At 36.9% G+C, this 23735-nt stretch overlaps 1 protein-coding gene across 3 annotated transcripts in view; it reads right to left on the bottom strand.

The window, feature by feature from the left end:
- The window catches only part of MAGI2 (membrane associated guanylate kinase, WW and PDZ domain containing 2), a 1320571-nt gene that overhangs the window by 423427 nt on the left and 873409 nt on the right, over positions 1–23735 (bottom strand). For all 3 annotated transcript variants that reach the window (XM_032401138.1, XM_032401137.1, XM_032401139.1), the window contains exons 5-6: positions 19053–19263; positions 8420–8499 (exon numbers count right to left, since the gene is read on the bottom strand). In XM_032401138.1, the coding sequence (XP_032257029.1) occupies positions 8420–8499; positions 19053–19263 (291 nt within the window). The remainder of the gene's footprint in view (positions 1–8419; positions 8500–19052; positions 19264–23735) is intronic.

The raw sequence follows: 23735 nt of genomic DNA, 5'->3' as shown, positions 1-23735 counted from the left end.
GGGAAATACAAATTAAAACTAATGCAATATCATTACACACCTATCAGAATGACTAAAATATAAAAAGTCCTAACACCAAATATTGGCAAGGATGTAGAGAAACTGGTTCATTGCTGGTGGGAAATAAAAGAATATAGCCACTCTGGAAAATAGTTTGGCTGTTTATTCTAAAACTAAAAATGTACTTTCCCAAAAACCTAGTAATTACATTCCTGAGCTTTTATTCCGGATAAGAGAACTGTGTTAATGTAAAAACCTGTATATAAATGTTTGTGGCAGCTTTTTTCATATTAACTAAAAGCTGGAATCAACCTCGATGTCCTTCAATGGATAAATGCTTGAACAGTGGTACATAAAAAGTAGCAAACTATTGATACACACACTTGAATGGGTTTCAGTGTAATTAAGTTGAGTGAAAAAAGTCAATCTCAAAAGTTTTATATACTGTATAATTCCATTTATAGAATATTTTTGAAATAACAAATAAGTTGACATGGAGAACAGATTAGTGGTTGTTAAGGGTTAGGAATTGTGCAGTGAGAGCGGATGGATATGGACATAAAGCAGTAGCATGAGAGAGTCATGTGGGATGGAAGAGTTATGACTGGATTGTGGCCATGGTCACATGTAACTACATATGTGATATAATTGCATGAAAATACACACACACACACACACACACACACACACACCAGTACTTGTATAACTGGTGAAATAAATTCTGTGGATTGTACCAATGTCAGTTTCCTGATTTTTATATAGTATTATATTTACGTAAGATGTGAATATTGGGGGTCTTTGTTAGGGGTGTTTGGGCCCTCCCTGTTCCCTCTTTTGTAATTTCCTGTGAATTTATAAATATTTCAAAATAAAAAATTTTGAAAAGTCGTATTTGAAATATTTTGAAATTATCTTGCTGCTATACAGAACAAGCAGATTTGATGATATCAATATTACCTTCAAACTTGTATGCATTGAGCAGTGAAGACAAGACATAACTCATTCCTAAACATAAAAAACACTTGAGCAATCAAGAATAAAAGGACAGAATTTTAAAATCCTTACATAGGTACTATTTTATAGCCATGATAAAGATTGCAGGTAGAAGAGAGAAATACATAAATAATTAGTGCAAAAAATGATATTCAAAATATTTAACAATTTCTATGGTCTGGACACTAACCAGTCAGAGTAGACTGGGACCAGTTAGAAAAGATGCCAGCCATAAACAGCAGAATTTGGTATTGGGGCAAAGCAGTGGAATATCCATCATATATGATTTATTTGGGTTTGATTTTATTATTTCCTCCACAAAAGATTTATATTCCTAAAGTGTTGGTATTTCGTAGTACTCCTAAGCTGAAAATACTGGAAAGGGTACTATATCATTGGATGAAGCATACCTCAAAGTGCTGCTATAAAAAATCATGACTAATATGAATAATTACCAGTTAGCAAAATAAGAACAATTTCTATTAAGATATTTTAAATTTCCTTAATTTTTTAAATAAAACACCCTAAATATCAGCATAGAAACAAAATAGCATCCAAATTAGTTTGTTCATAATATTTAAAGATAGGAGTTCAATATATCAATGACTTTTCAATTTTAAAGTTTTAGTACCTGAATAGTTAGTATCTTTAGAGTCTTTTTTTTTTTAAGATTTTATTCATTTATTTGAGAGAGAGAGAGAGAGCATGTGAGCGCATGAGTGGGGGGGAAGGGGCAGAAGGAGAGGGAGAAGCAGACTCTCCGCTGAGCAGGGGACAAGGGACAGGACCGCAAGGTCATGACCAGAGCCGAAGGCAGACACATGACCGACTAAGCCACCCAGGTGCCCCTAGAGTCTGTTTTACTGAATTCTTCCTAGTGGAAAAATGTCAAGGTGCTTTACAAACAATCCTAGCGGGTTTATTAGATTAGGAAAACAAATATTCAAATGTGTAATTAATTTGGCCATATTTATTCTTGAGAAATTAGGATCCCTAATTATCAATACAAATTTAATGAGACAATAGGTCAAAGCCTCTATTCTAAAAAGAAAGAAACTACGCACTCTAGGAACAGAATGTGAACTATGAAAATAAAAGTATGCATTTCCTAATCTGTGTGGCAGTTAAGAAATTCACTTAAGAAATTACCTAAAACTACATCCAGATGGCTAACAGACACATGAAAAGATGCTCAACATCACTCATCATTAGGGAAATACAAATCAAAACTACAATGAGATATCACCTCACACCTGTCAGAATGGCTAAATTTAACAACACAGGAAACAACAGATGTTGGCGAGGATGCAGAGAAAGGGAAACCCTCTTGATTGTGGCCATGGTCACATGTGACTACATATGTGATATAATTGCATGAAAATACACACACACACACACACACACATCAGTACTTGTATAATTGGTGAAATAAATTCTGTGGATTGTACCAATGTCAATTTCCTGATTTTTATATAGTAGTATATTTATGTAAGGTGTTAACATTGGGGGTCTTTGACCAGAGCCGAAGGCAGACACTTGACCAACTAAGCCACCCAGGTGCCCCTAGAGTCTGTTTTACTGAATTCTTCCTAGTGGAAAAATTTCAAGGTGCTTTACAAACAATCTTAGCAGGTTTATTAGATTAGGAAAACAAATATTCAAAGGTAAAATTAATTTGGTTATATTTATTGGTGGGAATGCAAACTGGGGTGTAGACACTGTCGAAAACAGCATGGAGGTTCCTCAAAAAGTTAAAAGTAGAGCTACACTATGATCCAGCAATTGCACTCCTAGGTATTTACCCAAAGAATACAAAAATACTGATTGAAAGGGACACGCCCTGATGTTTATGGCAGCATTATCAACAATAGCCAAATTACAGAAAGAGCCCAAATGTCCATTGACTGGTGAATGTACATTTACATAAAACGGAATATATCAGCCGTAAAAAAGAATGAAATCTTGCCATTTGCAACAACGTGGATGGAGCTAGAGAGTATAATGCTAAGTGAAATAAGTCAGACAGAGAAAGACAAATACCATACGATTTCACTCATATGTGGAATTTAAGAAACAAAACAAATGAACAGGGGGATAAAAAAAAGTAGAGAGTGACAAACCAGAGAACAGACTCGTAACTATAGAGAACAAACTGAGGGTTGCTGGAGGCGAGGTGTTGGGGGGAGGTGGGGAATGGGTTAAATGGGTGATGGGGATTAAGGAGGGCAGTTGTGATGAGCACTGGGTGTTGTATGTAAGTGATGAATCACGATATTGTACAGTTGATACTAATATTACACTGTATATTAACTAACTGGAACTTAAATAAAAACTTGAAAAAGAATTAAAAAAAAAAAGAAATGACCTAAAACTAATTAATGTTTTCTATTATTTTAAAAAGGCAAACCTCCTCCTCTTGAAAAAAAAAAAAAATCCACTTAATAAATATTACAAAACATAGCTTATGCTGTCTTCATTTATGTGCATTTTGGGCACCATTTTTTTCTTAAAGATAAAGTAACAGTTCAAAACTTTAACTAAATGTCAATGGAAATGCAGTTCTCATGTAGGTAAACAGGTTAAGATTATGCGATTTATTTTTTTTACAGTAACATGATAAAACTCCCTTATAACTCAAAGACATAGAATATAGAAATGAATCCACCTAGTTCGCACAGCTGTGATTACAACTTCGTGAGAATTTAGAGTCACTGTAACAGAATGGAGGGGGACAACCTCCAATCTATCAATATTAGGTTGGAATTAGGTAGGCGGATAATTTTAGCCTACATGGGTTTGTTCATTTCCATCTCTCCAGGACACTCTAGAATAATTCAAGTCCCTTAAGGTAGGCCAACTATTCTGAATTCCTCCCTTTGTCTTCTATGAGGCTATTTGTTGGCTCAGAACACACAGGAAGGAAAAGAAAGGAGCAATTATTGAGAGCCTGTGGCGCCTCCATCACTGTCCCTCTTATATTTGAAACTAAATCTGCATGAAACAGATATGCTTCCCATTTTACAGGTAAGAAAACCTAGGCTCTCAGAAATTAAGCACCCAGCCCAAGAACCCACAGATTTGTGTTTGGATTAGAGCTTTCCATGACTCCAAATTTCACACAATTTCCTCTCCTGAATGTGATAATTTAATTACATTTCAACTTTAAGAAAAGAACGGTCCTACAAGGCTTGAAGCATTTCTTAAAAAGACTTATTTATGTGAGAAAGAGAGTGTGAGCGAGTGGGCAGAGGGAGAAAATCTCAAGCAGACTCCTCCCTTCCTGAGCACAGAGCCCCATGTGGGGCTCGATCTAATGACTCATGAGATCATGACCTGAGAACCATTTTTTTTTTTTAAGATCTTATTTATTTATTTATTTGACAGAGAGACACAGCGAGAGAGGGAACACAAGCAGGGGGAGTGGGAGAGGGAGAAGCAGGCCTCCCGCGGAGCAGGGAGCCCGATGCGGGGCTCGATCCCAGGACTCTGGGATCACAACTGGAGTGGAAGGCAGACACTTAATGACCTAACCACCGAGGCGCCCCCTGAGAATCACTTTTGATGTTAACCCTAGCTCAGTGATTCTTGGGGGATGTGTCACCCCTGGGATGTTTGTTATTAGAAATGTCTAAAGAGAAACACCGTGGTATTGATTCTGAGGGCCAAAGACAAATATGATGATGTTTTATACACAGTTCATGGATCTCGCATCCACACTGTGTAATAGTTAACTGCGATTTCTGTGGCCTTTTGTAAAAGACTATCTTGGCTTGCTAAATGGCACTCCCCCAAATACTAATATTAGAATCCAGTAGTAGGTGGAGACTTTTTTCTGTGATGTAGACTGGTGCTAAAACTCTAAAATGCAGAGCGATGACAAATGCGCAGAATGTAGTAACTTCAGTATTTTCAAGTGTATTGTGAGAGAAGGAAGTATGCTTTTATGTTTAGTAGCAGTATTATCCTTCAGGTAAGAAATGAAAATGGTTGCTTTGGTGTCAATAGATGGTTGTTTAATATGTATTTGTGTGGAGCTGTCTGTGTTCCCATGTCCCCCTTGATAATAATAAGAAAACATCTGCTAGTTTTTTCTGTAACCCAAGAATAATTTAAATCAGTTGATCCCTCCCTTCCATCTCTCTTTTACTCAGCTTCTTTTTATAGTTGACCAAGGAATTAACTTATCCTGCCAATGTTAACAGAAGTACGAGCACCCACATTTACAACATGTGTCCACATCTGCATCTGCATCCACATGTAACTATGTACATTCATAATAGTATGCACGCATACACATCATGGAATTCCATTTTGAGAGATTAAAATATTAATTATGATAATAATCAAGAATTCATGGTATGCAACCCAATAAGGTCTAAAATGTTTTTTAAAAGTACTGCATAAAACTTTTGCTTCCAGGTCGGATGGAATGAGAAGCTTATAAGCCATGAGAACACACAGAAAATCTATACAAAATGTAAAAAAATGAGCAGCTTAAAGGGATCAGAGCACCCCTGAAACCACAGGTCTAGGATTCCAAAGAGGAGAAAACCCTGGAGAGGTGAGGGAAGAATTTGCAGCTGATTTTATTGATTGTGGGCTGTGGGAAAAACCCAGACTTGGCCCAGGTAGAAGGCCACTGCTGGAGCCAGCAGAAAGTAGAGGAGTCTTGAGGGACTGGAGTGAAAAAATATAGACTTGAGAGATCTTAAACACACAACCCATTATCCCATGATGACATTTGTCAGATTCAGAAGCTGCAAGGTCTAGAGGCAAAAGCTAAGCTAAAACCCCTGAAATGCACCACAGATTTTTGTCAGTCTTGCAATACTAAGAAGAAAAAATATTTTTAAAATATTGGCATTCAAGACCTGCCAAGAGGAAGGCCCCACATGAACACACTGGGCCTGGGTTTGTCCTGTGGACCAAATCCAGCCTGCTTCTATTTTCTGTATGGTCCAGAAATGAAGAACAATTTATATACTTTTAAATGGTTGCAAAAAAAAAAAAATCAAAAGAGTAGTATTTTGATATTCGATTTCCGAAAGTATACGAAACTCAAATTCTCTGTTCTTAAACAAAGCTTTATCAAAATACAACCATGCCCTTTAGTTACATATTGATTCTGCCTGCTTTTGCATAGTAAGGAGTTACAAAGAGACTGGATGACCCAAAAAACCTAAAATATACGTGACCTGACCTATTATAGAAGATGCTTGCTGACCTACAAATGGGGTGTTAGTTGAAAACCCTCGGCAAACATCCTATAACAGAAACAAACCAGAGATAAACAGGGTCTTACCAAAACTCAACCCAACCACCTATTGGCTCAACTCCAGATTGGATTAAAGAATTAGCCTCCACTCTATCTCCCTGGCATGAAGAGGATAAATGTTTGCTGGAGAAAGATCTTATCATCTTGAGCCTCTATAGTTTTTTATACACATTTTACACACATTCCAGCATTCAGAAAATTACTCTACTTTGTTTGGCCTGAGCAGAATGTATAAAGAAGCCTGACTTAATTGGCGAGCTCAACAGCAATCCATTAACATCCAACGATTACACATGCAGTTTTAACCTATGTTTTAAAGAAAAATAAAACAGAAGTCACAGTATTACCTGAAAGCAATTTTCTTGGCCAGGAAACTCAAAATATATGTCTGGAATAATAGTATTCTGACTAACTAGATGTTATTTTCCATTGTAAAACATTCCAATAACATATGGAATAAAATCTAAGAGCGATTTATTTTGTAGAAAATGAAGACAAATAGTAATTGACTGGTTAGAAGTCATTCTGAACTACAAGACTGTGTTCCAGGGCTTGTTTTTTTCAGTGACATGTCCTTCGCAGGCACTAGCATCATAGTTCAGGCCCCTACTATCCCGAGAAGACAGACAAGTGCAGATGTGGGAAACACTGCGAACACTGGAATATTAAGATCATGCAATGTCTTATGCCTACATCTCTGCCAGAGTTTCAAAATTTGATTTTAATAGCTTTTTCTAATGAAAAGAATAAGACGGCTGAGAAGTTCAATATGTCATAGCACTGCAAATCGTTAACTTCATTTTAATTAGGATATACTAAGGTTTTACATCTGTGGCAAAAGTAAATTATAACTTCCGTACACAGCGGATCAGGCCACTTTAATTTATAACAGATTACAATCTGCAGCACACGTCTTATTGGTGTCAATGAAATATATAACCTAATGGTGCTCAAAAGTTCAGGTCACAATAATAATTTTATGGGATTCAACCACATGAGGTCACGCTATTATACAGAAGGCAGACAGATACAGCTATGAATATAAAATTTAATATAGATAGTGATTAAAAACTGGATATTTAATGTACATATAAATGGTACACTGTAATTTTTAATTTAACCCAGTGTATAACTAGCTTGTGAACAGTTATCTTATGGAAACAAACAATGTTATCAAAATATTATCTGGGAAATCCAGAACTATTGCTAAAATCAAAGGACTTTCAGAATTAGAGACTTTTTAAAAAGTTGATGTTTCAAAAGCTGTTTTAAAAGTTGAAACTCTCCTCATCACTTTCTCCACCTTTAAGAGCTTCTCAATGATAGATGCCTGTGAACAGGACTCTAGAAGCTTGAGGAGATAAAGGCTGGATTGTGGTCAAATAATAAATCACAAGGAGAGTATGCTATTTATCATTTTAGCTAAATTTTAACTGCACTTTTCACATTAAACTCACTATCTTTAAAAATTACAAGTGTCATCTCTTAACAGACTTCATCCATATAATTTACTAATTTCAAAGCAAGGTTTACACTCATCTAACTCTCAAAACTGCTCAAAAACATTCTTCCCATACGTGAAAACGGTCTATTTCTAAGCAAGTTAATATCATTACATTGGAAACTACAAAATACTATGGATAACCCAGGATATTCGTGCAATTGGTTATTTAATTCAAATAGTTGATTAAAGCAAAGTAGCCCTATGGACAGACCTTTATACCACAGATTCCTTAATAACTAGCAGAATGCCATGCCTTTAAACACAAAAATCACTATTATCTATAGTTCCACAATAGTGTTTCTCTATACATCATGTTCGATTCCAGTGAAAGGATCAGAGTCCTCAGAGAGACACATTGCAAACAAAAAGTGCTTAGAAGGTGGTGGAAAGTCAGGCCAGGAGTCACAGAGAACCAACAGAGATGACAGAGATGTAATATCCGGGACCGTCTCCTCAGAGAGAGAAAGGAAAACCACATGGCACTGCTGAAAAGCTGTGTTAATTCTCTCTCTTAGCTGAGCATTAAATATTACATCTTTCAAACTGTCTCAACCACATGACTGCTTCTTGAGGTGAGACCCTCCTTTAAGAAACACAAACATGCTCAAAGCGCAATGCAGAAACATCATAGAAACTTAATGACCTACCATTCTCTTTGCACTCTTCTGGAGGTTTAGCCTTTTTCGCAAGTCGTGGATCCAGCCATGATGTTGTCTTTGTGTTATGGCTGAAAAGAAAAGAGATCACTCTGAACAGACACATACTGAAAGGAATCAAGTTTATTCCTTAAAAAAAAAGGAGGGGGGGTTGTTAGTCCAACAAAATTGCAATCGATACACTTAATTTGCTTACTGGTTCTAAGTAACCCTGAAGGTGGTGTAAGAGTAATTGTGCAAGGCAGCTGTAAATTTGGCAACCTCAGCTCCCTGTCCTCAAAGCAGCTATTTTTATTAAAATCAACTAGAATGTTGCCAAGTTAACCTCATTGAAAATGCAGAACTCATCCAGAGCAAAAGGAATTTATTACAAACACAGGATTCTCCAGTTGGAAGAGCACAGTTCGCAGGCTCTGATACTGTTTCCTCACTTTTGCAAAATAATAATTTTCATCTTAAACCTGCCCTTTTCATAAATAGTTGTTTTGTTACTCTTTAACTCCAGAGCTGGCAGCGGCAGTATAAAAGTGATGAAAATTACAGCATGTTCTCGGGATGCCTACATTTTCTCAAAAAGTGATTAATGGCAATGTCATTAACCCATATTTAGCTGTGTTCCAACTAAATACTTTCAGTCCGGCTAGGAAGGCAGAGGGTAAAAATGCCTGTATTCGAATGTTTCTAGAATGGAATTTCTGGGACTTAATAACAATTTTGATGACATTTGTGCTTTGAAAAAAAAAAATGTTTTCTGGGAAGCTTTTTGCCAGAAATTTTAAAAACAGAGGAGAGATGTTTTTAGAACAGTGTTTCTTAAAGAGGCCCCAGAATCACCTGCATTGGAGTTGGAGTCACCTGGTGATTAACAGTGCACATTCTGGGATTTCATAGAACTACTAAATCAGAATCTTTGAGGTTGAGCCACAAAATCTCCATCATTGGCAAGCACTCCAGGTGATTTTTATGCACATTATAATTCGAGAACCACTCAAAAGCTCCTTGGAACTAAAGTCTTTGCTGTGTACAGCTTGTCTCAAGGGATCCCATCTACCAATGGACAAATTATCAAGGATGTGACATTTGTGAGGGCTTCAGAAAAGGCATGAACAAAGTCACAGGTGTGGAAAAGTGTGAGGCTCATACAGGGCAGAGTCAAAAGGCCAATCAATGGAACATGAAAGGGAACAGTAGAAAACAGTATAGAAATATAAAGTAAAGCCAGATAATAGGGATATCTGAACACAACTGTAAGAAAGTCCAGTGATAATGATGAAAGTCAAATGATAACAATTTCATATATATCTTCTCTTTCTTCTTTGAAATTTAACTATGAAATATAACTTATTGTATCAGAGACACAAGCGTCAGCTAGATAACCTGATGAACAAATCTCCACTTAAAGCAAACGTCAGAAAATTCTCCCAGGCAGCATATTTAATAGCAAACTTATAGAGACCAGGTGCCTACCGAAAGAAGAAAATTTCAAGGCAGGCAGGAGGAAAGATGGAGACAAGCCGGGCAGTGGGGAAGCAAGTCCAAGGTGTTAAAGCACCTAGTATTTTCTGGACGATGATCCTGTCTATGTGTAGAGCCATCTCTGATTTGAAAACGGAGACATTAAGATCCTCGGGTCAGAAAGTCTCTGCTCCTCGGATCAGAAAGTCTCTGCTCCTAAAGAAGACTCCCTCTTATTTCTGACTTTCATGTGTGGTTAAGAGAAAATACTCTCCATCACGTTCTTCACATAGGAACTTCACAATGATTGATGCCTCTAAGTGGGGCTCTCATAATTTGATCAGATAAAGGCAGTGAATTTGGTCAAATTATAAATCATCAGGAGAGTACGCTAGCTTTTATTTTCTCCCAATTTGACCTCTGCAAATCCTGATGGTGCTTTATTATCGAGTTTCAGAAGCCAGTAAAGTATTGCAGACACTTTCATCTCATTCGGGTCCTCATTTGTACTCATGTCAATATCTAATCTTTTCCTCTGAACTAAAGACACCCATGGAAGGAGATTAGGACTACCCCAAATATGTTAGTGGACTGGGTTCAGTGTTTGCTGCTCCCATTTTGAAAAAGACAAATTCACTTTTAAAAATGTTTTTTATAGACACACCTTCAGTACTAAGTGTGTGTGTGTGTGTGTGTGTGTGTGTGCGCGCGCGTGTGCACGTGCCCGTGAGTGCGCATGCCCGTGAGTGCATTTGTGTATAAGGTGTGTTCATCTCTATGTTTTTATTTGTTAGGGAGAAATGTTGGGAAGTGGGCAAGGAAAATACATTTCCCTTCCTTTTAAGCACACTTGCTTCTTCAAAATCCTCCCTTCATTTTGGAGAAAGGTCATTTATTTCTAGGTCTGTGAGACATTTTCACAAGCCAACACATCTATGGATAAGTAGTAAGGGGCCATTACTAAGCCATTACAGGGAATCAAATTACCATTTCTGTATCACGCCATCACTGGTCTCAAATACTGGCTAATTTTGTAGAGAACTGTGAGTTTCCTAGCTTTCCTGTGTTTATACAAAGCATTTCATTACAGGATGATTTTTTTTTTTTTTTAGGTTGAACTAGCATTAATGGTACGTCACTTTAATACACTTTGGCAGATGGAGTCTCTTCTAGTTAATAGCATTTTTAGCTGATCCTCTGAAATGATTCTGAAAAAAATGGGGGTAGTAGTTAGTCTTAAACACCACATGAAGATACAGTACAGTATTTTTCAATAGTGGCTCTCCTCAGCCCTATAATTTGGATGCTTCTTCAGGATACCTTATGGAGGCGATATTTTTAATGCATCTGGGAGACAACAGACCAAGTGGCTTTTCCACTTTCCTCAAATCCTTTATTTTTAACCTCGGCAATTACCTTTGAAGATGGGATTAAACATTGGACAGGAGACTGTGTACAAAATGGGATCATTGAGGGATTTTTCACAATCTACAGAGCACTCTTCCTCAAGTTTGAGGATGTGATTTCCTTTCACTTCGACTGCTAAAGTAGATTTAAACAAGACATCAGTTTTCTGTATCTAACCAAATTGTGTGGTGCACCAATGACAGGAAAGTAAGAGGCTAATGCTATATGATCTTATATTCTGATACTAGTTTCTTAAACAGAGACACATACACACATATATGCTGCATTTGCAAAGAAAATTTTCCCCCCTAGCTGGGGAATGGAACAATTTTTTCTAGGAATGCTGAATCATAATGGTCTACTCCTGTATGTATTTTTATGGATAAAGTTAATGTGACGATCATGAAAAGTGAGAGATCAAGTGGAGTAAAGTCAGTAGCTATTCAAGTTCAATCAATGTCAGATTTAAAAATCTGGATAAAAACCTTAAAAAATGGTTTACCCAAACTCTTCCCTGATGTTAAACTATATAATGAATCTATCTGGAGGAGCAGAACAAGCCAGAAGTGAAATTTCATTTAACTCTGCAATACTAGTTTAAATTCATAACAGAATGGCTTTGAAGACGTGATAGGCTGACTTATAATGAATTAGAAATTTCTGTGGGTTTTTTTTTTTTTTTTTTGTAAGTTTAACCTTTGCCAAACTGACAAAAGCTGCGGGTTAAATCATAACATCTTATCTTCCTGGGGAAACATTCTTTTCACACAGAAAATGCTTCACTTCGACAGGAAAAGCTGCCGGCCTTATGGTATACCATTGCAAAGTTATTCTCATTATCTCTTAACATTTCCTGATTGTCTACTTTGTCAGGGACTGAACTAGAACTTTCAAACGCATCACCTCATTTAATGCTAATGAGCCTCTGTGGCTACAGATTTTTAATTCCACTTTACAGACAGAGAAACAGTTTCAGAGAAGGTGAGTAACTTGCCCAAGATTACACAGCCAGTGTGTGAAGGGGAAAGAGCTGACATTCAGCCCAGATATATCTGTTTCCCAACTCCAAGTTTCTTATGCTCTGAAACCGGGGGCATACTAAACCTAACACTTTGCTTTTTATACTGAGTTGCTTTATTTCCCTCCCTCGGAGAATCATCAAAGATCTTTTCCTCAGAGCCTTTGCCAGTAGTTTGGAAATAGAGACATTTATCTCCTGTTTGAAGATAGTAATTCACAACTTTAAATTCCTTTGTGTTGAATGCCTTGTACTTAGTAGGTATTATATCAAATTGCAGGCGCATAGAGATGAAAGAGAGAACATTGTGATTGAGGAGGCACAGATCATATCACCGGAAACACTTTTGTCCTTATAAACTTGAATTCTCCATTCAGATCACTTTTGAATCAAATGTTCTCCATTCAGATCTGAATATTTTTCCAGGGGGGAGCTAAGATGGCAGCATAGTAGGAGGACCGTAAGCTCATCTGTAACACAAGTAGGTAACTATCAAATTGTTCTCAATACCCCAGAAATCAACCTGAATATTTTTCCTAAATAAAGTCTTAAAATTCCTGATTTACAGAATCTACATATGAATATTAGGTCTTAGAAGCTATACTGAAGAATTAGGTTAATAAAACTGCTATCAAACGGAGGGGGCATTTTCTTTTTTCTTTTAATTAATTTATTTTAGAGAGAGAGTGCAAGCCGGGGGGAGGGGCAGAGGGAGAAGGAGAGACAGAATTCTTCGAGCCGACTCCCAGCTGAGTGGGGATCCTGACGCAGGGCTCGATTCCAGGACCCCGAGATCATGACCTGAGCTGAATCCAAGAGCCAACTGACTGAGTCACCCAGGTGCCCCACAGGTGGAGGATTTTCATATAGATCATGCCACACTGTATCCTCCATTCCATTTCTCCATCACTCTATGTTTTCCCAGTCAGGGTATAAACCCCTTAAGGTGATCCAGTTCAAGGCTAATTTTAAGACATGTCCTCCTTTCATCCATCTATTTTTGTTTCCTTTTCCTCTCTCCTCCTCTACTTTTATATTGCCGCCTAGATCAAAATAATGTTTTCAGTATTGCACAAACACTAGGTGATGTTTCATCAACTGAAATTTTATTATCAAACATATTCCCTTGCTGCATTTTCTCTAAAAATAGTAACAGACTTAGAACAATAACAAACACATTGAATTTAAAAAGTCCTCCTACAAAGCCAATTCTTAATCTTAGTCTTTAACTGATAGTAAAATGTATTTTCATCTGGGAAATACTACATCAGAAGAATAATCAGAGATTAAAGTCAGTGATGTTTGACAGCAAGAAGCATAATCTTTTGAACAAGGTAAACAAGGTCTAGGTAAATATTTTAGAATCTATTGGGCAATTCAATATGTGTTTGGATGTTAAAGTTTCAATAGTAGTTGTCATAGAGGTTCAGAGACAATAATCAGAGATTATTGACTACATTTTACATAATTTAAAAAATAAATGTTAGTTCTCTCTCTCTCTTCTTTTTCTTTTTTTTTTTTTTCTTTTTTTTTTTTTAAAGATTTTATTTATTTATTTGACAGAGAGAGACACAGCGAGAGAGGGAACACAAGCAGAGGGAGTGGGAAAGGGAGAAGCAGACTTCCTGCCGAGCAGGGAGCCCGATGCGGGGCTCGATCCCAGGACCCTGGGATCATGACCTGAGCTGAAGGCAGACGCTTAACGACTGAGCCACCCAGGCGCCCCTCTCTCTTCTTTTTCTTTAAGTAATCTCTGCACCCAACATGGGGCTCGAACTCATGATCAAGAATCTCATGCTCTACTGACTGAGCCAGTCAGGTGCCCCTAAACGTTAGTTCTTAAAAGTCTATAAGTTGACATTTTATATTATATATATTTTATATTACACACATTTTATATTATAGTCAATAAAATCCTCAGGATGGTTACATCATTTTCCAGAAGACTTTCTCTCCCTTTTATATCATCTTTCCAAAAAGAAGATTAAAGGCAATGACTGGATAGATCTAATTGATGATGAACAGTGGGAACTTTTTCATTCAAGACTCCATTCTTTCACAGTTTTACTATTTTTTCAATTTATACATTGGTAATCTACATAAAAAGTTATTGTCAATGACTTCTATAGTGGTCGTTTCCTAAACAGTATTCCCCCAAATTTTATTAACCTTGTGAATTATGTGAGTTTGCCATCATATTATCTTTCATATGTTTAGAAAACATTTTTAAGAGAGGTTTTATTATAAATAGTGTTTGGGATATCATGAGTGTGAGTCGCATACTGTTTTGGGTCTAAAACATATTACTTTCTGTCTGGAGATGGCACTGGAGTCTTGTGCAGGCAGAAGAAAAAAAGATTATGAAAAAAATTCAATATATTTTGTAATACAAATTACAGAGAGTAAACACAGACCACATTTTGTGACTGGCGGGGAATACAGTTTTCAGCAAAACTGACAAGATCATACTTTCATGGGACACAGCCTCCAGGGTCCTTGCTCTCGATCATTTTGCTATGGTGCCTACATTACACATATTATATCATAACCACCTTGTGAGCATTTGATATACCCGATTTAATAGTTGAGATTCTAAAGCACTCTTGGACAAATTAACATTCTTAAGGTCTCATAGTACCATCATCTTGCAAAGCCATTGCCATCATCCCATACTACCTCCACGGCATCAACAAACATTGGCTGAAATAAAAGTAAACTTTCATATTACAAATAGTATTTGTTTATAAGTTTCTCGGCCAGAAAGTCACTATTCCAGAGGCTAAATGTTCCATAAAGCAGAGCTGCCATAGGGCTAATCTGTATTGACATGATTTGGGAATCCCATTAAATTCCTTCTTTGTTTGGGTTCAGTTTAGTTAGTGACATAAAAGAGACTGCCATTGCTTTGGCAAAAAACAAAATGACAATAAGAACCTATTTGTTTACTACCATCTTCCTGAATGGTAGTGAGTGCTATGTCATCTTAAATAATAGATTTTTAAAAGCAGGCTTTTGAAACTGAAAATCACATCTGTGACAATGTCATGGCTGTACATGGTTTCCTAAATCATTGTCCGGGCTGATTTTGCTTTTAAACTCTCAGGAAGACACACATATAATTTGTTTCCTCTTGTGTTGCCATTTCTGTATTCCCTTAAGTTTTAAGTAAATCACTAATTACCATTTCAAAAATATTTTAAGCTTTTATTTATTAAAGAGTAGACAGGAAACTTGGGAAATTTATTGGAAAGAAAAGTAAAATCAATTGTTTGGTATGAAGCAACTCCAGATTTCTGATTTCTAAGCTCAGCATATCCCCCCAGTCACAAAATGTGGTCTGTGTTTACTCTCTGTAATTTGTATTACAAAATAAGATTTTTTTATTTATTCATTCAAGGCAACAGAGATACAGAGAGTGAGCATGAGCAGGGGGAGAGGCAGAGGGAGAGGGAGAAGCAGGCTCCCCACTGAGCCAGAAGCCTGATGCGGGGCTCGATCCCAGGACCCTGAGATCATGACCTGAGCCGAAGGCAGACGCTTAACCATCTGAGCCACCCAGGTGCCCCTCACTTGTTTTCTGTTTTATCACAACCTTTTTTTCATAGGAGACAGAATTCAGTGAAGTGTAATGAGGGGTGTTGCCTACCAGGGGAGACTTCCATTACTATAAGTGACTCACAATATTTGTGCCAGAGGGAAGTTCTCACTGATGCCAGCTCTCCTTACCTCACACATCTATCTTCCCTTCCATCTGTTTTATCTTTCTCTTAATTTTCTCTATTTGCCTTTTCGTCTTCTTTCTTTACCTTGACTTTGCTTCAGGACTGGTTAGAAATTCTTGGGCCCATCATAGCTTAGTCCCCAAGAAAGTCCTTATTGCCCCACCATGATCCCTCTCCTGTCAAGCTCCTGCTCTATCAGACTCTTTCCAAGGGCCTTCTATATTCACAGAAGAATTCATTGTGATATCAACAGCAAAGTACTCACAGGTCAATGACAGTGGGTTGAAGTGCTGATTGTATCTGACTGTAATTAGGAAGGAAGGGGCATTCCAGAGGAAAGAGTGAAAGCAGTCAGGAGAGAATCAGTGAAAAAATGGAGGGAAAAGTAAAGCAGAGTGAAATTCAGGCAGAGAGAAAGGAAACCACAGTACACGTGGTCATAGTGTGGAAATGAGGCACTGATCCCTCTCTAGTCTGATATTTGAGCTCATCGCACTGAGTCTTGATATTCAAATGTGACTTTTTCAAGAAAGAAAAGACGCAGCTCAGACTGATCCTGGGTGAAGGGTGGGGGTGGAGGATGCCTCCATTCTATGGAGGAACCTCCTTAAGTAGGGCGTTTGCACCTGCCTTCTATAGGAGCCTCCTTCCCATCATACCCCCACTTCAGCCTTAATTCAAGGCTTCATTTTCCTAAACTCTGGGTGCGTGTCTCTAGCATCAGCTCTGTCACCAAAATGATACTGTCTCCTCTTTTGTGTCTTAATTTTCCACCTCAACCTATCTCTGCTCCCCTGCTCATTCATTCTTCCCTGAAGGAACAGGAAGAAGATAAACAAACAAAACCCTCTGCCTGTCTTTCAAAATCACTAATGATCTAGCAAAATGGAAACAGAGCAATCATTGCCCAGGATTCACCAACAAATACCTCTTCTCTAGTAGGGTCATAGGGTCTTCTCACTATCCCTGATAAGCCCAGGGACTGGGTTCCTATACCTGGAACGCTGTGTCTACACACTGCCAAGTCTGTGTGACCCCACCTTCCCTATGATGCCTCCTTTTATTACTTAAGTCTGTGCTGAGTATATTCTTTTCTGAATAGTACCACAAAACTCAGAAATTAGTTGTTTACTGACTGTTTATAATTATATGTCTCTCTTCCCCAACTTGAACAATAAATCTCAACAATAAATTTGAGAACAAGTACAAAATCTTACGAATCTTTGAATTCTGACACTGGGTGACTCACTAGAGTATTAACAGAATCATTTTGGTAGATTCTTCCAAGTCCAGACAGAGCCTCATCATTTACTATATACCATGAACACAACTTCTGTCTTTCAAAGTCCCTTTTCTTCACAATCCCAAAATCTGACACTATTTAAAAGAGAAAAGATTATTTTGTAATCACAAAGATTTTTATAATTGCATTATTGGAAACCTTGTAAGGAAACAGTTCTTTAATCAACTTGTTATGCTGGTTTTCTTTTATTATTTCCACATATCCTTACTCCTCCTGCATTATATAATAAAAAATGTGTATATTATCAGTCTCCTTCTGATTATCAATTTTCCTGAATATCAGCATGTGAACTCACATCTAGGGTTTATACTGTGAGTGGCCCCGTGCTGTGCTTATCAATAATAAAGTTATATTTTTAGATTTAAATACTTCTGAGCATTTGAAAAATTCCATATGACTTCTTCTTTTCTAATTAGTTGATAAAAGGTGTCTTCGGATCATTGATTATAGGAACAAAAAATAATGCAAGAGATTCTTACTCTTTTTTTAAATTTACAATATCTGTCAAAAGGTGAGTGGTAGAGATTCATTTTCTGCAAAACACTGCCTTTCTCATCCCATGTTGGAGTCAAGCAGAGCACCAGGTAATTACCTCATTATATATTCCCTTGGCCAAATGTATCAAAGTTCCCACCTTCACATGAGAATTAAATATTGGCATGTGGTAACATTTCAATTTCACAACTGAGTTCTGCCTATGGAGATCTAAGTCACAAATCACTCCAGGTTGGGGAAGGAAATCCAGTTTTAATATTTTTTCTTGAATAATCAGAGTTTACATATTTTTATCTACAGTCAGCACTGAAAACTTCAGGTTTTATTAATTTTTCTGTTTGAGTCTTGTTGGAGGGAATAAGTGTTGCGGGAATAAGTGTTCATTTACAATATTTTTAGTTTTTATTCTTCCTAGTGAATATTTTGATTGTCTTATGTACATCAACAATTTAATTTTCTGCTGAGATCTCCAATTTAGGGCTTTGTTTAAAAAAAAAAGTGGTTCTACTCCTAGAAGATAAAGGAAAGGAAAGACAGTATTGTTAATAAAATATATTAAAATTTCTTTTTTTGGAAAAAAAGTCCAAAAAGCAAGAAAAGATTAGAATGAGTATCACCAGGGAGTTCAAGATTAGCATTTCAGTTTCCTTGGCAAGTCATAAAAACGGTAAGCAAAAAATAGAATGAAATTAATAAAAATGAGTGCGATGTATAGTTACACAATGCAAACCTAAATAATTTTATTGACATCTGACCTCTGCATGAAATACTTAAAATGTTGTCTTTTGTGACAAGTAAGTATTTTGCTCTAAATGGCTGCATCATTGAACACGATGGTAGATTCTTCCAGCAATCATAGTTAAAAGATGGTATTATCTCATTTGGACAATACAGAGGTCTTGAAAGAATAGAGTAAGCATTTTTCATGATAGGTAGATTATTTTCTAACTCAACAGTAACATCACATAGAGATTTGCCTTTTTAGTCATGAGTGTAACAAATTTTACAGTGTAATTGTTTAATTCATTCTTTGATTTATAGCTATAATCTATAGCGTAATCTAATTGCATTAAGGCACTGTCCATTATTCTCTCACAAAGAAGGAAGCTAATATCAGAAATGATAAAACTCAGTATTTTATTTTGACCATATCTCTATGTGCTACATCACTTACATACTGTTATGATCTTTGTAGCAATATGCAAAGAAATATGTGAAACTCACTCAATGAAGTAGACTTCACCCTTCTCTGTATAGGCCATTTCCCAGTTATCAGGCAATGGGTCTGACTCCTCATTCTCTTCAGGCTTAGTTGGTTTTGCATCATCCATCTGCTCCTTCAGCTCCTCAGGCTGACTGTACACTGGTGCAGGATAAGGTTGGGAGGGTGTCTCCCCTGAGGCACCTGCACTCTTGTCTTCATGTTCACTGGATTCTACAACATAACAAGAGCATGTGGTTAGTCACTCTAGCCACAGGAACTTCTCAATGAGTGTGGAGTATGATGCACCAGGGAATAAGCTCCATGAAGGCTAATAGGAAAAGCATGATTGCAAACAGCTCTGAAAATCATCTCTAGGCCTAGTTGAGTTCCCCTTTCACTCATAATTCTTGTCTATCCTTCATCTAATTATTGATGATTACTGAATTGGAGGACCATTTCACAACACAGGTGTGGCAGGCAGAATAATGACTCCCTAAAGATGTCCATGTCCTACTTCCTGGAACAGGTGAATGTTACCTTACATGGTGAAAGAGAATTTTCAGATCTGATCAAATTAAAGACCTTGAGATTGGGAGATTTCTTCAATTATTCAGGGGCCCTCACTGTAATGACAAGGGTCTTTAAAAGTGTGATAGGAAGGCAGAAGAGGAGGGTCAGAGAGAGATGTGACACTAATGAATGGCCAAAGAGATGCAATGTTGCTGGCTTTGAAGATAGAAGAAGGGGACCAACCAACCACAAGCCAATAAATGTGGGTGGCCTCTAGAAGCTGGCAAGGCAAGGGTATGGATTCTCTTCTAGAGCCTCTAGAAAGGAACACAGTCCTGTTGATACTTTGATTTTAGCCCAGCTAGTTCCATGTCAGACTTCTAACCTACAAAAATGTAAGACAGTAAATTTGCATTGTTTAAACCATTACATTTGTGGTAATTTGTTATAGCAACAATAGAAAACTAACACAATAGAGTAAAACCTAAAAAAAGATACATATCTTAAGAGTAATGGTAACAGGCTTGGAGGAGAGACCCAAGAGTCCCAACATGTAAATAGCATGAGCTCCAGAATGAGGAAAGGAACACATAGAAAAGAAATAATAACTCAACAGCAACAACAACAACCAAAAAAAATAGAAGAAAATTTACCTAAGATGAAGAAACACTTGAGTTTGCAGACTGAAATGGTTCACTGAATCTGACACCAGATTAATGAAGCATATAGACTCCTAAACACATCTAAGTAAAATTTCCAAACTCCAATATTAAAAAGCAACTCTAGAAGCTCCTGCACTGAAGAAATATGATTACTTGCAAAGAAAAGAGGAACAGAAGAACATGAGATCTTTCATCTGTGATACTCTAAGCTCGAAGACAATAAAGTAACATCTGTAGTAACTTGAGGGGAAAAAAAGAGGTCTTGAAAGAAGAGAGTAAGCATTTTTCATGATAGGTAGATTATTTTCTAACTCAACAGTAACATCACATAGAGATTTGCCTTTTTAGTCATGATTGTAACAATGTGCTACATCAGCAACTCAAGAACTTAACTCTACTAAAATATTATTCCTCTATCTGGGCAAAAGAAAGTCACTTTAAACAACAGAAGTTCTGAGTATATATTACCCATGCATCCTACTTGAGGACAACGTTTGAGGAATTACTCTAACCATTTCACAGCAATTGAATCAGAGCAGATACAACAAAATAGGAAGAGAAAAGGAGAAAATAAAAATTAAGAAGAAGTATCCTGCATGATATACCTAAATGTCAATGGAGGATGATCACATTTCTGGAAATGCATAATACGTGTTAAAGACAAATTCTTGAAAGAGAAGAAAACATTATATGGAAAATCTAATAACAGCATCGGTTTTAAACTATATCTTGGTTAAGCTCAGGTTCTAGAGGGTGGAGAAAAGGCAGGGAAATAAAGACATTTTAAAGGTCTAATAGGGGTACAACAGGGAGTGGGTAAATGAGATAATTTTAAAGGCTATCTTTTCATGGGATTAGATTATTGGGCAAGTATTTTGGTCAAGGTGTAGATGTAATGTAATTGTATAATAGGGATATTTTTGAAATATCCTCTAATGTATACTCTCTCTGAACTACTTGGAATTTCTTTTTCTTCCCATTTCGCTTTTCTACCACTAAATATAGACCATGAGTCATATTTGTTGTCAAAGAGTAGAGTGGGCGCCATCTAGAGAAAGAAACATGTTTGGGGTAAATAAAAAGAAAGATATAATATAGAGTAAGTTCCTGCAAGGTAAGATGGTATGATTGGAGAGAAATTTAAAGGGGAAATGTTCAGGTTTAAGACACTGCCTGGTTCTTTCAGGGATTCAGCACCACTATCTTTAGGTTTTGGTCTGGAGTATGATGTGGTTGTGGTAAGAAAAGGGAAACCAAAGAAAAGGTGAAGGGAGTCCAAAGGAAGGGAGAACTATGAATTACTTTAGTTTACAACTTTGGGAGAAATGTTTCCTGCAGAGTAGCCTCAAATCTCCACTGGAGGGTCAGAACAGATAGACTGTGAGTAAGGGGCACTTGGGTGGCTCAGTCAGTTAAGCATCCAACTCTTGGTTTCAGCTCAGGTCATGATCTCAGTCGTGAGATCGAGCCGTGGGTTGGGCTCCACGTTCAGTATAGAGTCTGCTTGAGATTATCTCCCTCTCCTTCTGTCCCACTCCCCTACTCACACTCTCTATCTAAAATAAAAAAAAAAAATAAAATCTTTAAAAAAATTGGCAAATACCACTTCCAAGACTCCCTTGTGCTATGGATGTCATCTAAAAGTCCAACTATGCCCCAGTGGGAGACTTGGAAAGTAACTAAGAGTAGAGAACCAGTAGACCTGCAGTGGGTCACTATGGCTTCCTCATAGCAGAAGGTGTAGTAGAGACAGTTTAACCCAGAAACTGGAACGAGAGTCCTACTGACAGATGCCAGTGTGAGGATAGGACAGCCAACTTAAAAATATGAAATTGTACAATCATTTGGAAACATAATCAATAGCTATTAACATGAAAAATATAAATATACAAATGCACATATTCTTTGACTCAGTAATCCCACTTTGAGACTGTATCCTCTAGAAATAAAGGTAGTGTGGTATAAGAATACATATATAACAATATGCATAGCAGTATTTGTAGTAAGAAAGCCCTGAAAATGGTTTGAATGCCTATCAATGAGAATACGATTAAGAAAATTGTGATTATCATTACCATGGAAAGCTACAGTTTAAAAACAGCGAATTAAGTGTGTATCTATTGAGTTGGAAAAGACATTCATTATTACTATTCAAAGAGTAATCCAAGTTGCAGAGAACATATATTGTTAATCCTATTTTTTAAAAATAAGCAAACACCGAGTTCCCTTAGATATATACATATAATTTTGTATATATGAGCATGCAAACAGGATGGAAGGTGTACAATAGATTGTCAACTTTGATTCCTTAAGGATAGTAAATTAAATGGGGTGGGAGAAGTTTTCTTTATGTTATCTTTGCATTCACTGGCTACCTATTATTTTTATAACTTTAAAAATTAATAACAGTAATTTACAATGAGTTAAAGTAGAATGCCAAATTTGTCTCAATCAATTGCTTAGATCAATGTTTTCCCTATGTGCATCAATCTCTGAGGGCCATATTAAGGTACCTTTAGGAATTAGGAAGCACAAGAATACATTACAAGCTTTCATAGTTTTGCCCTTTAAGGGCAAAGAACACTTTTTTTAAAAAGAATACGGCCCCTTATTGATGTAGTCTTCCAGTTGATCCCTCATACAGAATTGACCTTTGTAAATGTGTAGGAAAGAAGCAGCAAAAAAAAGGTACCATAGCTCCCTTTAGATTCTTATTGCTGTACCTTATTACAAGTAATTACCAATGCACAAAATACACTGTTCTCAGGTATTTCCAAATGTCACGTTGCATTTGAAAAGTTAAAATGCAAAGTCATGTTCTGAAATATTCATCATTCAATATTCATTTAATCAATATTTATTAAGCACTCAATTGTTGTCAGGGACTGAGAACAGAAAAATGAATAAGACGGGCATGATCCCTGCTCTCGCAGACCTCAAAATATGTCAGGATGTGTAATCTTTAAACAAGTTTAAGTGTAATGAATGCTTTCCCAGTGAAAGCTGGGATATAATGCATATGCATTCACTTAATTTTATATAAAGAGTCAAGGAAAGCCCTTTTTTCCCAATGTACTACAACCTGAAACATGAAAAAGAAGTCAAGAGACTTTTTTCAGAGGAAGGTAATGGAGAAAAAATAGATAAGGACCAAATTAGGCAAGGCCTTAGAAGGCATGCTCAGAATTCGGGACTGTATCCTAAAAGCAACGAGAGGGCATTGATGTATCTTAATCAAGGAGATGACACAATTAGATTTTCATTCTCTATGAAGATCCCCTGTTCTGGGGGTTTGAGAATGGCAAGAGTAGATATTTAGAGGTCTGTGGGAAGTTATTTGTGTGTTCTAGACAAGAGATGATGGTGGCACGGGCATGGAAAGAAGTGGATTGAAAAAATATTTAGACATCATGGTAAACCTGGTGGGTGGCAAAGCCATACACTGAGATAGGAAATATGAGAGAAGGATCAGGACTGTGCGGGGGGTCAGGGAGAGTATGGGCATAGTTTTGGGCACACTGAGACAGAGTT

The sequence above is a fragment of the Phoca vitulina genome, unplaced genomic scaffold, assembly GCF_004348235.1.
Source record: "Phoca vitulina isolate PV1807 unplaced genomic scaffold, GSC_HSeal_1.0 scaffold4, whole genome shotgun sequence".
Lineage (NCBI taxonomy): Eukaryota > Metazoa > Chordata > Mammalia > Carnivora > Phocidae > Phoca > Phoca vitulina.
Note: the sequence above shows the minus strand (reverse complement) of the source record. Positions and strands in the feature narration are given on the sequence as shown.